Source organism: Rhinoderma darwinii, chromosome 11, assembly GCF_050947455.1.
Source record: "Rhinoderma darwinii isolate aRhiDar2 chromosome 11, aRhiDar2.hap1, whole genome shotgun sequence".
NCBI lineage: Eukaryota > Metazoa > Chordata > Amphibia > Anura > Rhinodermatidae > Rhinoderma > Rhinoderma darwinii.
The window spans coordinates 94,727,814-94,740,224 of record NC_134697.1 but is presented as its reverse complement, the minus strand read 5'-3'; the positions used below and the strand labels follow the sequence as shown (position 1 = coordinate 94,740,224).

General features: G+C 45.9%; 2 protein-coding genes across 6 annotated transcripts in view; one reads left to right on the top strand and one right to left on the bottom strand.

Annotated features, from left to right (window-relative positions):
* Positions 1 to 777: 777 nt before the first annotated feature.
* Positions 778 to 9,557, bottom strand: LOC142663453 (deoxycytidine kinase 2-like). 3 transcript variants are annotated; one of them, XM_075842119.1, is made up of 7 exons: positions 9,536 to 9,557; positions 4,926 to 5,041; positions 2,971 to 3,164; positions 2,495 to 2,642; positions 1,915 to 2,030; positions 1,653 to 1,752; positions 778 to 839 (listed from the first exon to the last, which is right to left on the bottom strand). In XM_075842119.1, exons 1-7 carry the CDS (start codon positions 9,546 to 9,548, stop codon positions 813 to 815), a joined length of 714 nt encoding a protein of 237 aa, XP_075698234.1. In that variant the 5' UTR covers positions 9,549 to 9,557; the 3' UTR covers positions 778 to 812. The 3 variants fall into 3 exon arrangements, with proteins under 3 accessions (XP_075698234.1, XP_075698233.1, XP_075698232.1); XM_075842118.1 differs by having other exon boundaries at positions 9,470 to 9,548; XM_075842117.1 differs by lacking the exon at positions 9,536 to 9,557 and adding an exon at positions 6,277 to 6,501.
* A 107-nt stretch (positions 9,558 to 9,664) lies between these two features.
* Positions 9,665 to 12,411, top strand: part of LOC142663432 (uncharacterized) — a 29,824-nt gene continuing 27,077 nt past the window's right edge. For 2 of the 3 annotated variants that reach the window (XM_075842076.1, XM_075842074.1), the window contains exons 1-2: positions 9,665 to 9,766; positions 11,276 to 11,398. In XM_075842076.1, coding sequence (XP_075698191.1) covers positions 11,321 to 11,398 — 78 coding nt within the window. In that variant the 5' untranslated portion in view covers positions 9,665 to 9,766; positions 11,276 to 11,320. Of the gene's footprint in view, positions 9,807 to 11,275; positions 11,399 to 12,411 lie in introns of all 3 variants that reach the window. The other variant, XM_075842075.1, reaches the window with a different exon arrangement.

Here is a 12,411-nt window from a genome sequence, read left to right as displayed (position 1 = left end):
TACAACACAAAAGACAGGATGTGCCATAAATGGGACCAACACCATTATTGGGAACAAGGGTCTCCAAAACCCCATATCCCCTGGTGGCTGCTGATTTTAGGTGAGAAGAGAGTGGAGAGGTGGCTGCAAACCTCTATGGAAGTTAGAGAAAAAAAAATCTGAGCAAGCGCTTGGCACCTGCATCTCTGGACTGGATATCCAAATGTCTGCGTTTGGAATCCCCCCTCACATGGTAGCTTATGGGTGACGCACGTCTTGTGTCATTATGTGCTTACTAGCGCACACTCATTTGTATGACTTTTATATCTCCATTATCCCACAATAAAAACAAAGAAATTTATTGGGTCAGTGTTTTTGCTTATTGTTATGCAGCAATAAAACAGCACCTTCTTAGAAGATATTGTATGATATAAAGCAGGTAAATGCTTTGGACACTCTTGCGACGAAAACCACATTATTCAGATCACAAAAATAAGCACGCGATTTAATACAAAATATACAGGTTTTTAATCTTGGTAAAATAATTCTTCATAATTTGGAAGTTCCAGAATCATTCAATATACAACAAACTAGTGCTGTATTGTATAGAAAGTGTTTTTTTTTATAGTATTACCAAACACAAAACATAAGACTCAATAAAATTAAGGCAGAAGCGCATATATACAAAATGCTAAAAAAAAGTATAAAGAAAACCCACAAAATAAAAAGGCGTAATAAACACTGAAATGGAGGAGAGGTTTTAATTACTAGGTAGGTCTCACATCCAGCTGATAGGAGTCAGGTTTTTAAAAATATTTATTTTGAGGTAGTGGTTAGAGGCACATAAGAAAATCTTTAACCTAAAAAAGGAGAAAAAAAATAAATAAAATAAATTTAATTTTATTTCAGAATTCTGCACCCCCCCCTGCAGGTTAGAAAGGTTATGATTGTAACATTAAGGCAGCTGCGCAGCAGGTACACCGCGTAACCGTCCTGTATCCCACAGGGAATTCCGGTTGAAAAACTGCACCAAATTGTGGTGCAGTTTTTCGTCCAGAATGTCCTCTGCGGAAAACGGCAGCATTAGCCGGCATAATGGGATGATGTTTCCCAGGAAACTACCGCAGCCAGTGATTGACAGCAGTGGTGATCACATGGGAGGAAACATCATCCCAGGAGGCCGGCATGCAGAACATCAGAGGTATTAGGAGGGGGGTGTTTGTTTTTCTCCAAGTTGTGATTTTTGCTGCGATTCCACCGAAAACGTAACAGTTTGTGGCAGGTTCTTTGAATGCAATGGGGAAACCAGCAACGAAATACCAAATATGTTGCGGAAAGCCTGCAGTATTTCTGCCACATGTAGAAGGGACTCATATGGAGCTTCACTCTAAAGGCCTTTTACATTTGCCTGATCATTGGCCAACGAGAGTTCATATAAACACAAATCTCCCGATGTAAACAAGTGACGTGCTGCCAACATGATAGAAATGTATCGGGAGGACGAGTGCTTATGTACGGGGACGAGCAATCTAAGGTCCTTGTGAAAGGAGCGCTGATCAGCGAGCGGCTTGTTGATCGGCGCTCGTCTTCACAGCCTGTATCGGGCAGTGTAATAGGAGATTTAGGCCATGTTCACATAGTGCAGTTTCAATATTTTGTGTTCCAGCTCTTACTTTGTCAATTAATGCTTCTTGTTGAATCTTGTCATTTTTGAAGTCATCGTTGACGTCCAAGACCAGAATTGGGGTGTGTCTGAGGGACTCAAAATCCAACCTAGATCAAAACCAGATAAGAGGGGTGGAATTTGTCCGAAGCAGGAAGGGGTTCTCTTGGTCAGACACCAATCACCTTTGGATGAACCAATATAAAACATACACTGGACTGACCTACATATCTCAGGCTACAGGGAATCAGCGGTCACGTGGTAAGACTTACTGTAGAGTCCGGTTGTACAGCCATTTCTCGTGTTTATAATGAAGGCTTTCCAAGTATTCCAGTTCAATGCCTTGTTCCTCCTCTCGGCCTCGAGAATGAAGTCTGTTCATACATCTCTGAATATCAGAAGACCAAAATTATGCTGCATTAAGAGGTCCTCTGTTTCTAGGTTATAAGCCACCAATGAACATATTCGTTAGGGTGTATTCACACAGGCAGATTTTGTTGTTCAGGTTTTTGTGTGTTTTTAAAGCCAAAGCCGGGTGTGGATCATAAAAACGGAGAGAAAGTACAAACAGATGCTCTTTCCCTTGTTTGAATCCTGGTTTTGGCTTAAATCTGCATAAAAAAAATAAATAAAAAAACCTGAACAAAACCTGCAGCTACACCCTTAGGCCTCCTGCACAGGTCAGTATTTTGCATCAGTATTTGGGAGGAAAAACCAGGAGTGTCCAAAACACCAAAGAGGTGCAAATCTTTCCATTATAGGTTCTCTATTTATTTATGTTCCACTATTAGTATTTGGAAGCCAAAACCGACATGTGCCTGAGGCCTCACTGAGATATAAACCCCTCTCTACCTCCGGAGTTGCTTGTAGATATATAATTCCGTCCAGCTCAATTTCACTCTCAAACTGGTTCAGAAGCCACGTGTGCCAGTCCTGATAGATCGCCCACTCCATCTCATTGATGCTCCCGGATTCAAATAAGCTTGAGGCAAAGACATACCTATAGGGGCAAAACCGAAGGTCACACACCCGTTTCTCTTATGCGACATTTCCCTACTGAGGACAAACACTCCGGCTCCATGCACACCACCGTAGATTGTTGGTAATCACAAACCCATTCATTTCTATGGCCCACAGGAAGGTGTCCGTGCCGCACAAAAGCTCCGCAAAAGATAGAACATGTCCTACCTTTTGTTTGGACGGACAGTGCTCCTATACGTTATATGGCCTGTAAATGCGGGTGGCTGTCCACAGCCGTCCGCACCCGTAACATCTAAACGTGATCACAGGCACGGTCGTGTGCAGGGGCCGTAACTTCATGTGCTTACCGATCACTGTACACCGAGCGCTCAAAGAACTGTACCGGATGCTCGGCTTCCCTCAGCTTAGGAGAGGCCGGCTTCAGCTGAGCCCGCACACGGCTTAAGCAAGCGTATGTCTGGAAGGTGGAAGCCCACCGTGTTGGTTTGTCATACAACATCTGAAGGAGGTTTCCGCCACTCTTTTGTGATGTAGAAAGTTCCTTAAAAAGGGGAAAAGATAAAAAAAAAAAAAAACCATATAATTATTCCCACCAGGACTGATTAGAGAAAACAGGGCACTTTGGCAAGAAGTAAAGCGGGTCTAATATCCACTTATATTGTGATATGGCCTTCCATGTATTTCTTGGATCCATGAGAACAGCGCCCACATAATGGTGCCAGTGTACAAGCAACGCCCCCATACAGTGCCAACTGAACACTGTACCAACAGCCAAACATAATACCGGAATTATTCTCCGCCTGGATGCAGTGGCCACATTACCAGGCAGGAAGAGGGTCGGGGGACCCATGATCGACATAGGTGCAGGTTCTACAGCCGGGACCCGCAGCGATCAGACATTTGTCATATCCCATGAACACTGTCTGCCACACATGTCTACATGGTTTGTATGGTTGAGAATAACCCATTGTGGTTTTGGGGGTCTAAATAGCACTTTCAAGCTTTTGATATGTCAAAGTGTGAGACATATCGAAAGTGTGAATTATTGGGGGTCTGGAGGCCCCCGCCATTGCTGAAACAAAGATGCAGCTGTGACCAGCGCTGGAGATGGCTTAGGCTACGTTTACATTTGGTTTTTCTTGCCTTCCGTAGGATGTATGTCAGGAGGAGTTGTGACTTGTGCTTCCGAGAGGAGGCACTGAATTTCCTGGGCACATCACTACTTTAAGCGCTGAGCCAAGGGGAGGCCCCGGCTCACCATATACATTGCCAACGCTCTGGCCGGGGATTCCGCTCCTGGAGAAGCCCCTGACCACATATGGATGGTAACACCAGGGGCTTCAAGTCCCAAAGTCCTCGACCAAAGAACTACAGGATGCTCTGGCCTGGGACTCTATAGTAAAAAGCCCCTGACATGACTGTCCATATATGGACAGAAATGTCAGGGGCTCCCCCAGGTCTGGAATCCCCACCCCAAGCGCTACCTGATTCAGTTTCCGACTGTATAGCAGCCAGACGGAAGCCAAAAGGATATGCTTTTGGACTCTGTTGGGGTAATGGAGCCCTACGGACACGTTTAGTGTGAACATAGGGAGCTTTCCCAACGTAAACGCTACAAGTAGGATCAAAACGAGATGTGAACACAGCCTTACATACATCTGAGAGAAGTCTTCAGCTTGACCGGGACCACTGATCACAGCCTTAGGCTAGATTAACACGAACGTGGAGAAACGGATGTGAAAAAAGGTGACCCTTCACATCCAAGGTGCCCCCGTGCGGGTCCCGTTTGCACAGACCCCCATAGACTTGAGCCTACGGAGGGATCCACGAAAACAAAACAGGCTCCATCTTTCAACAGACCCGTCACACAGTCCGCTGAAGCAACGGCCGTCACACGAACGTATTTAAATCTGGTGTGATTAAGGCTTAAGCTGCTAAGAGAACTCCTGCACCTTCGTTTCAGCAACGGTAGCGGTCTCAGTACCCGGCTCCCACCCATCCAAAATTTTGATATGTTTCCATGACAGATCAAATGTTTGATGAAAGTATAATTTACTATTTAGGATGATTTGCTGGTTACACCTATAAGAGTTTAGGGTGGATTAAGTGGGTGAATGGTGCTTGTGTTTGGGAGGCTGAATGTGCAGTTTACAATCTCCTCCTAAAGAGGATTCAAAATAAACACATATTAAATATTCCGCAATTCATTTAAAATCAGCAGTGCCGGTCCATCACGGCGGCGTAGACGAAGTCTCATTAAGAGATTGTACTATAAAAATCGGGACCTTTCCTCGTGACCCACCTCATGGTCGTTTTCGGTCGTCTGTACGTTACACCACTTTGCTATGGGTTCGGGCACAACCTCCCATTCATCACTCGCTTTCTCCAGAATTCTGACAAACGTTGATTTCCCAGCGGCTGCGGAAACAGAACAGTCAAAGGTAATAATTTTTGTATTCTATGAAATTTAGGTTTTTTTTCTTCCCCTCTTTGGGATAAGCACGAAGGCTAAAAAACCAACTGTGTCGGGCATTCCGTTTGACCAGAGGAAGGCAACTATTTGCCTGAATCTTGTTTTGCTGGGAGCCCCATATGAATGGAGCGATTAGCCGGGCCTGCGCTCTCTGACCCACTTACCTTCTCTGGGGCTACCGCTCAACTATCAGCAGCCCCGTAAAAATGAATGGAGCGGTGACCGAGCATGCCCACTACCGCTCCATTCATGTCAGGCTCCCAGGAACGGCAAGGCAAGTCCAATCTCGTGATGGGTGGGGGTCCCAGTGACCTGATTCTCATCAATCAGATATTTATCAGCTATCCGGTGGTTGGGTGATCAGGATTGTGTCAGATGGTGGAACAGGATCCCAATGTATCTCAGGCAAAACACTAGAGGCATCAGCTTTACCCAACACAGTCTATGTATAGAATAGTTTTTCACGGTCGTGTAAATGTAGCTGAAAGTGAACAGGTCCATGAAAACCATCAAGCGCCTCTCTGATGCCATAAAAATATGGCCTGAGTACCACTCAGCATTAAACGAGCGTCAGAAGTGCAGATAAGCCTGTGCCGCTTCTCTCCTGTGCGGTTTCCTCAAAGAAGTGTACGAGTCAATAGAAACAAAAATGTCACCACACTCACCCTCGCGCTTCTGCCGCTCGCTTTAGCGATCCGTGGGGTATCGGTGTTTGGACTCCCACCACTCAAAACTTTAGACATGTCAAAAAGTTTTTAAAAGTTTGGATGTCCTTTAAATGATTTAACACCATACATTACATAGAAACAGCAGGAAAAGAACGGAAAATGTAACACTACCTGATTAAAAAAATATATATAGTACAAATGTCAGTTATCGATTAACAGATACTGATAAATGGTAAGAAACATGTAATTCTAGGCTGCAGTATCTCAGAAGGGCACACGGGGGCGCTGCCGCCATTATAACGAGCGTTTGAAAAGCCCACCAGCTTTTAGCAGCTGAAGAGCTCCAATGAAATCAAAGTGCGGATGTGGCGGGAGAACTCAGCTCCAACACCGGACGGTCCTGTCAGTCACGCACGTTATATACGGAATAATCTTACACGACCAGATATATCCTGCAGCTTGTCAGGCAGACCGGCGGAGGCGCTGGTTACATAAACCGTCGCCGCTCTCACCTATGTTACCCTCTATGGAGAGCTTCTTGCTGCGCTTGTGAAAGCTGCGGTCCAGGTCGCGGCTGTAGCACGTCCTCTTCGGCGGAGTGGCCATGACTGGTTGCAGGATACAGGAGTCCAACGCGTACCGGGACTATGTGCGGCGTAATCTACAGGCAACTTTTTATAAGGTCCAGACCCGCGCCCAATCAGAGCGAAGCTCATATATCCCCTTGCCAATAACGCGGTAGGCAAGACTACAGTAGCCAATCAGAGTCGGTGGGAGAGGCTTGAAAGGCGCGGGAGTTTAGAAACGATTGAGCATGACAGGAATTCTGTAGACGCACGCGCCTTTATATGCTGTACTTCATAGTGTGAACTGGTTCAAAAGAACGGCCAGAAAAGCAACTGCTATTTGACGTCAGAGCAGTGGCACAACTATAGGAGTCACAGTTATGACCGGGCCTGCGCACCCCCCCCCCTCTATAAAAGGTTACTATAGTAACTGACAGTATACTTACCCTCCTCGTTCTGGAGCGCAGCGGAGGTCCTGACGTCTCTTCGCGTTGTGACGTTGCAATGCTGTGCGCTGCGCACAACGTCACGACTCTGGAAGGAGACAGGACCTCCGCTGCGGCCGCAGAGGAGGGTAATTATACTGTTACTGTCTGCTGGGTTGTCCAGTCCCTAAAAATTGATGGCCTATCCTTTATTTACACTGTGTCCGCTGCGTTAAAATCACGGACTGTCTGAACGGCCCCATAGAGTAACATAGGTCCGTGCGAGGTGCGTGAAAATCCCGCGTGTTGCACGGACGTATTACACGTTCGTCTGAATAAGCCCTAACAGTGACAATAGTGACTATAAGAGGGCTGATTTCCCTGCTGTGCAGCCCCAGTTACAATGGAAAACTATAGTGTAAAAAAAAAAATAATAAAGTCCCCAAAGATCTTTTTTGACCTGTCGAGGGAAAGGCCATAATAATAATAATTAAAAAAAAGTAAAAACAAAATAAAAAAAATTTGATGAAATAAAAATCCCCCTTCCCTCCTCCATTTTTCGGATTTTCACTTTTGTTTTTTCTTTCCCACCTTCCAAAAGCTATAATTTTTTACATTTTCCCGTCTATATCGCCATACGAGGGCTTGTTTTTTGCGGGACGAGTTGTAGTTTTTCATGGCACTATTTATTGCACCGCATAATGTACTGGGAAGCTGAAACAAAAATATGTGTGGGGTAAAATGGGCAAAAAACAGCGATTACGCCATTTTTTGGGGTTTGTTTTTACGCCGTCCATGAGGCGGTACAATCGACATATTCACCTCATTCTACAGTTGATACGATTACGGCGACACCAAATTTATATGTTTTGTTTTATGTTTTACCCGTTTTAGAAAAATAAAACTATTTGCTAAATAAAAAAATTGTTTTGTGTCGCCGTCTTCTGAGAGACATAACTTTTTTATTTTTCCATCAATTTAGCGGTGTGAGGGCTTCAATTTTGCGGGGCGAGCTGTAGTTTTCGCAGATATATTTTCGGGGTATATGCGACTTTTTGATCACTTTTTATTCCATTTATTTGGAGAGCTAAGGTGACCAAAAAACAGCAAATATATATTTTTTACGGCGTTCACCGGGCGGGTTAAACAACGCTATATAATGCCCCTCCTTGAGCGAGTCCCCGTTGCCAACTCTGGCCGGGGATTCCGCTCCAGGGGGAGCCACTGACGACAAAGTCCATATATGGACAGTGACCTAAGGGGTTTCCTCTTGGAGCAGAATCCCTGGCCAGATCATCGGCAACGAGGATTCCGCTCAAGGAGTAGTCACTAATTCTGAAGCAGGAAACTATCAGCTTCAGAATTAGACAGCGGGACGTACCCCTGGCCGCCAGGGACCGCGGGACTGTCCCGCTGAATCCGGGACGGTTGGCAGGCATGGTATTGCAGTATATTGTGACTCTGGCAGTCTCCTTTGAAGCCCTGGCGATTGCGTGTTTGAGGGGGCGCTCTCCTGATTCTAACAATTTAAATGCCGCGGTCACAATTGACGCATTTAGGGTATGTTCACACGATGAGAGGCATTTACGTGTGAAAAGACAGACTGTTTGCAGCTGCCTCGTTTCACACGTAAATGCTCCTCCTCGTAATTTACGAGGCGTCTGAGACGCTCGTAAATCATGAGCTGTGCTTCATTGAGTTCAATGAAGAACAGCTCAAATTACGTGGCAAAGAAGTGCCCTGCACTTCTTTGCCGAGGCAGTCCATTTACGCGTCGTCGTTTGACAGCTGTCAAACGACGACTCGTAAATGACAGGTTGTCTGCACAGTACGTCGGCAAACCCATTCAAATGAATGGGCAGATGTTTGCCGACGTATTGTAGCCCTATTTTCAGGCGTAAAACGAGGCATAATACGCCTCGTTTACGTCTGAAAATAGGTCATGTGAACCCAGCCTTAGGTTTAAAACGGGCGGAATCAAAGTGAACTTTGATTCCGCCCGTTGCAGTGAGGTGTCGGCAGTATTACAGCCGCCCCCCGCTGTGTATGAAGCGAGCTCAGCCCGTGAGCACGCTCTATACTTCCCCTTAACCCTTATCGCGTACAGTTACATGATAATGCGTTAAGGGGTTAAATACCCCACCAAAAAAAAAGACGCGCTCCCCGACTAATCATTGTCATAACGCTAGCCCTGACCCAATTACCTAAAAATACACACGTAATATATCAAAATTCACGGCAGATCATGCCGATCACAAATAAATAGTCTATTTTAGGGTAACACTAAATTATTACCAGAAAAAAAATAGCTAAAATGCCTTTTTTTCTTTTCAAACTAAAAGCCCAAAAATATTCAAAAAGCCAAAATTCTGTGTATAAAAATAAGAAAAAAAACCTTCATCAATCACTAAGAAAAAAAATCATAAAAATCACGTTGCTTTCCCAACAAATGAAAAAGGTATGCGAAATCGCGCCTGTTCCTCGGCGAATAACAAGTTATTGGGCCGCAAAGAAAAGAGGCGCCAGCGACTAACGCCACAGAATTTAATAGGTAAATATATTTGAGAATTTTTAACTAGTTCAGTCTTTGGGGTCGGAACACTTATTTACATACTCATTTACATACTCATTACCTACTCATTTACATCTCATTTTAATGACTTCTTTTAGCAGGGAACATTGTAGTTTTCTCATTGCTACTATATGTAGCATACCTATAAGGAGCAGGTGGGCATTATACCCACACCGTGCCAGGCAGAGTAGTAAAGGGCCACACCAACCTGTCACACACATATTAGCAGAGCGGGAAGCTCTTCCGTTCATCTGCGCATGCGCGCCTAGGTGTACCAACGCAGCTATGATGTCACCATGCGCGACGCTGTTTTTTCGGCCATTTTGAATGATGGCAGCCGCCGTGTGTACTATTGGAGGGTTCCAACTTGCGTCCCGGCGGCGGCCAGTGACGTCACATGCCAGCATTTACTGCTGCTTTATATGTGCGGGAGTGACAGGTAGCATCCATCCCTGCATGCAGTCAGTCATACATTCATTGTGGGTATACATGGTGGGCACACTGCTGGCAGATGAGACATGGGTGGATGTGCTAGAAAGGGCAGATTGGTGGGTGCATGCAAGAGGCATAATGGGCACAGGGGATATAGGAGGCTATACTGGGGGCTGAGAGGAGTCAGGTGGATGCATAGGGAGGGGTTATTGGCACAGTGCTTAGTATAGGGGGGAGTTAGGTGGATGCTGAGGGTAGTAGTAGTGGGCCAATTGTTGGGTGTAGGGGTGACGGGTGGGATATATGGCACAGTGCTGGGAGTCGGGGCAGAGAGTTGGCATAAAGGATATTTGGCGCAGTGTTGGGTCTAGGGGCAGAGGGGAGACGGGTATGGAGGGTGAGATAATTGCCACTGTTATGGGTGTATGGGCGTAGAGGGTAGAGCAGTGGGCACTGTATGGGCAATATAGCCAGCACAGTGCAGCGTATAGTGGCAGAAGAGACAAGCGGGTGTACAGGGATGTCACTGTGATGGGCGTACAGCAGAGGGTGGGCGTAACTGGTCAGGAAATGTCACTGTGCCGAGTGTAGAAAATAGTATTGCGGCTCAGGGATTAACACTTGTAGCACTGAGGTCATGGGTTCAAATCTGGACAAAACATCTGCATGGAGTTTGTACGTTCTTCCCGTGTTTGCGTGGTTACTCCCGGTTTCCTCCCATACTCCGAGGGGTTATTTGGCTTCCCATGAAATTGGACCATGTATGTGCGAATGTAATAGGATTAGATTGTGAGCACCATTGGGGACGGGGTTACATCGGAACGGGGACAATCTATGTACAGCGCTGTGCAATATGTTGGCGCTATATGGGTAAAGCCACACGGGGTGTCACTGACCCAGCAGCGATGCGGCCAACAACCTTGCTCGTTGATCGGCGCTCGTCGGTAGCTCGTTGATCGGCGCTCGTCGGTAGCTCGTTGATCGGCACTCGTCGGTAGCTCGTTGATCGGCGCTTGTCGGTAACTCGTTGATCGGCGCTCGTCGGTAGCTCGTTGATCGGCACTCGTCGGTAACTCGTTGATCGGCGCTCGTCGGTAACTCGTTGATCGGCACTCGGTAGCTCGTTGATCTGCGCTCGTCGGTAACTCGTTGATCGGCGCTCGTCGGTAGCTCGTTGATCGGCGCTCGTTGATCGGCGCTCGTCGGTAACTCGTTGATTGGCACTCGGTAGCTTGTTGATCGGCGCTCGTCGGTAACTCGTTGATCGGCGCTCGTCGGTAGCTCGTTGATCAGCGCTCGTTTGCTCCTTTCACAAGGAGCTTTGTATGGGGACAAGCGCTCATTACTACGATCGCTCGTCCCCGTACATTTCTATCATGTCGGCAGCACATGGTTGTTTACACAGGGAGATCTGCTGCCGACAACAACAATATTTCAAGTTGCATAATGACAGCATTGAATTTGATATCTAAACCAGATTTTTTGTGTTTTTTTGCCCCGCATCGGTCAACTCTAGGCCTGTGCCTTCATTGTGGAGCAGAGGCCATACACCAACTTCCGTATGGAGAAGGAAAAGAATCACATGACTAATAGGATATTGAACCTCACCCTGGAGATCATCTACCTGCTGACAGGGGAGGTGAGATATTCTGGGAAAGATGTCACAAGACGTCACTCATCTCTATTACAGATGCAAAAAAAATGTCAAACAAGAGACATTTTGCTAAAAAATATTTTGAATAAATTATTAAATATGAATAATAACATTCCCATAAAGAGAAATTATTGTTGTATATTATTTCTCTTTGTGAATTAAGTTTGACTCTATGATATCTCAGCTTTCATTCCTGATAATAATTTTCCTTTTTGCTAAATACATATATTTCGCATGGAAAAGTCGTTTTTCGTTCACTAGCTAAGCCTTAGTTGAGATTTAGTTGGTTCTAATGGGTAACATGTTAGGTTAGTACTTTTAAACATCCAGTATTCAGTTTTGGGTTCTCCCCCCTCCTAAATAGGGAAAGTCTACTCTCATGCAGACTCCCTGAGCTCTCCCCTCAATAAGCACTTCACTGCCCTAGACCACAAGGGATACTGTCATTAAGCCCTTCACTGCCCTAGACCAACAGGGATACTGTCATTAAGCCCTTTAATGCCCTATACCACCAGGGATACTGACATTAAGCCATAGGCCACCAGGGATACTGACATTAAGCCCTAGACCAGCAGGGATACTGACATTATGTCCTTCACTGCCTTAGACCACCAGGGATACTGTCATTAAGCCCTTCACTGTCCTAGACCACCAGGGATATTGACATTAAGTCTTTCTCTGCCTTAGACCACCAGGGATACTGTCATTAAGCCCTTCACTGCCCTAGACCACCAGGGATACTATCACTAAGCCCTTTACTGCCCTAAACCACCAGGGATACTGACATTCAGCCGTTCACTGCCCTAGACCACCAGGGATACTGTCATTAAGCCCTTTACTCCCCTAGACTACCAGGGATACTGACGTTAAGGCCTAGACTACCAGGGATACTGTCATTAAGCCCTTCACTGCCCTAGACCACCAGGGATACTGTCATTAAGCCGTTCACTACCCTAGACCACCAGGGATACTGTCATTAAGCCCTTTACTGCCCTAGA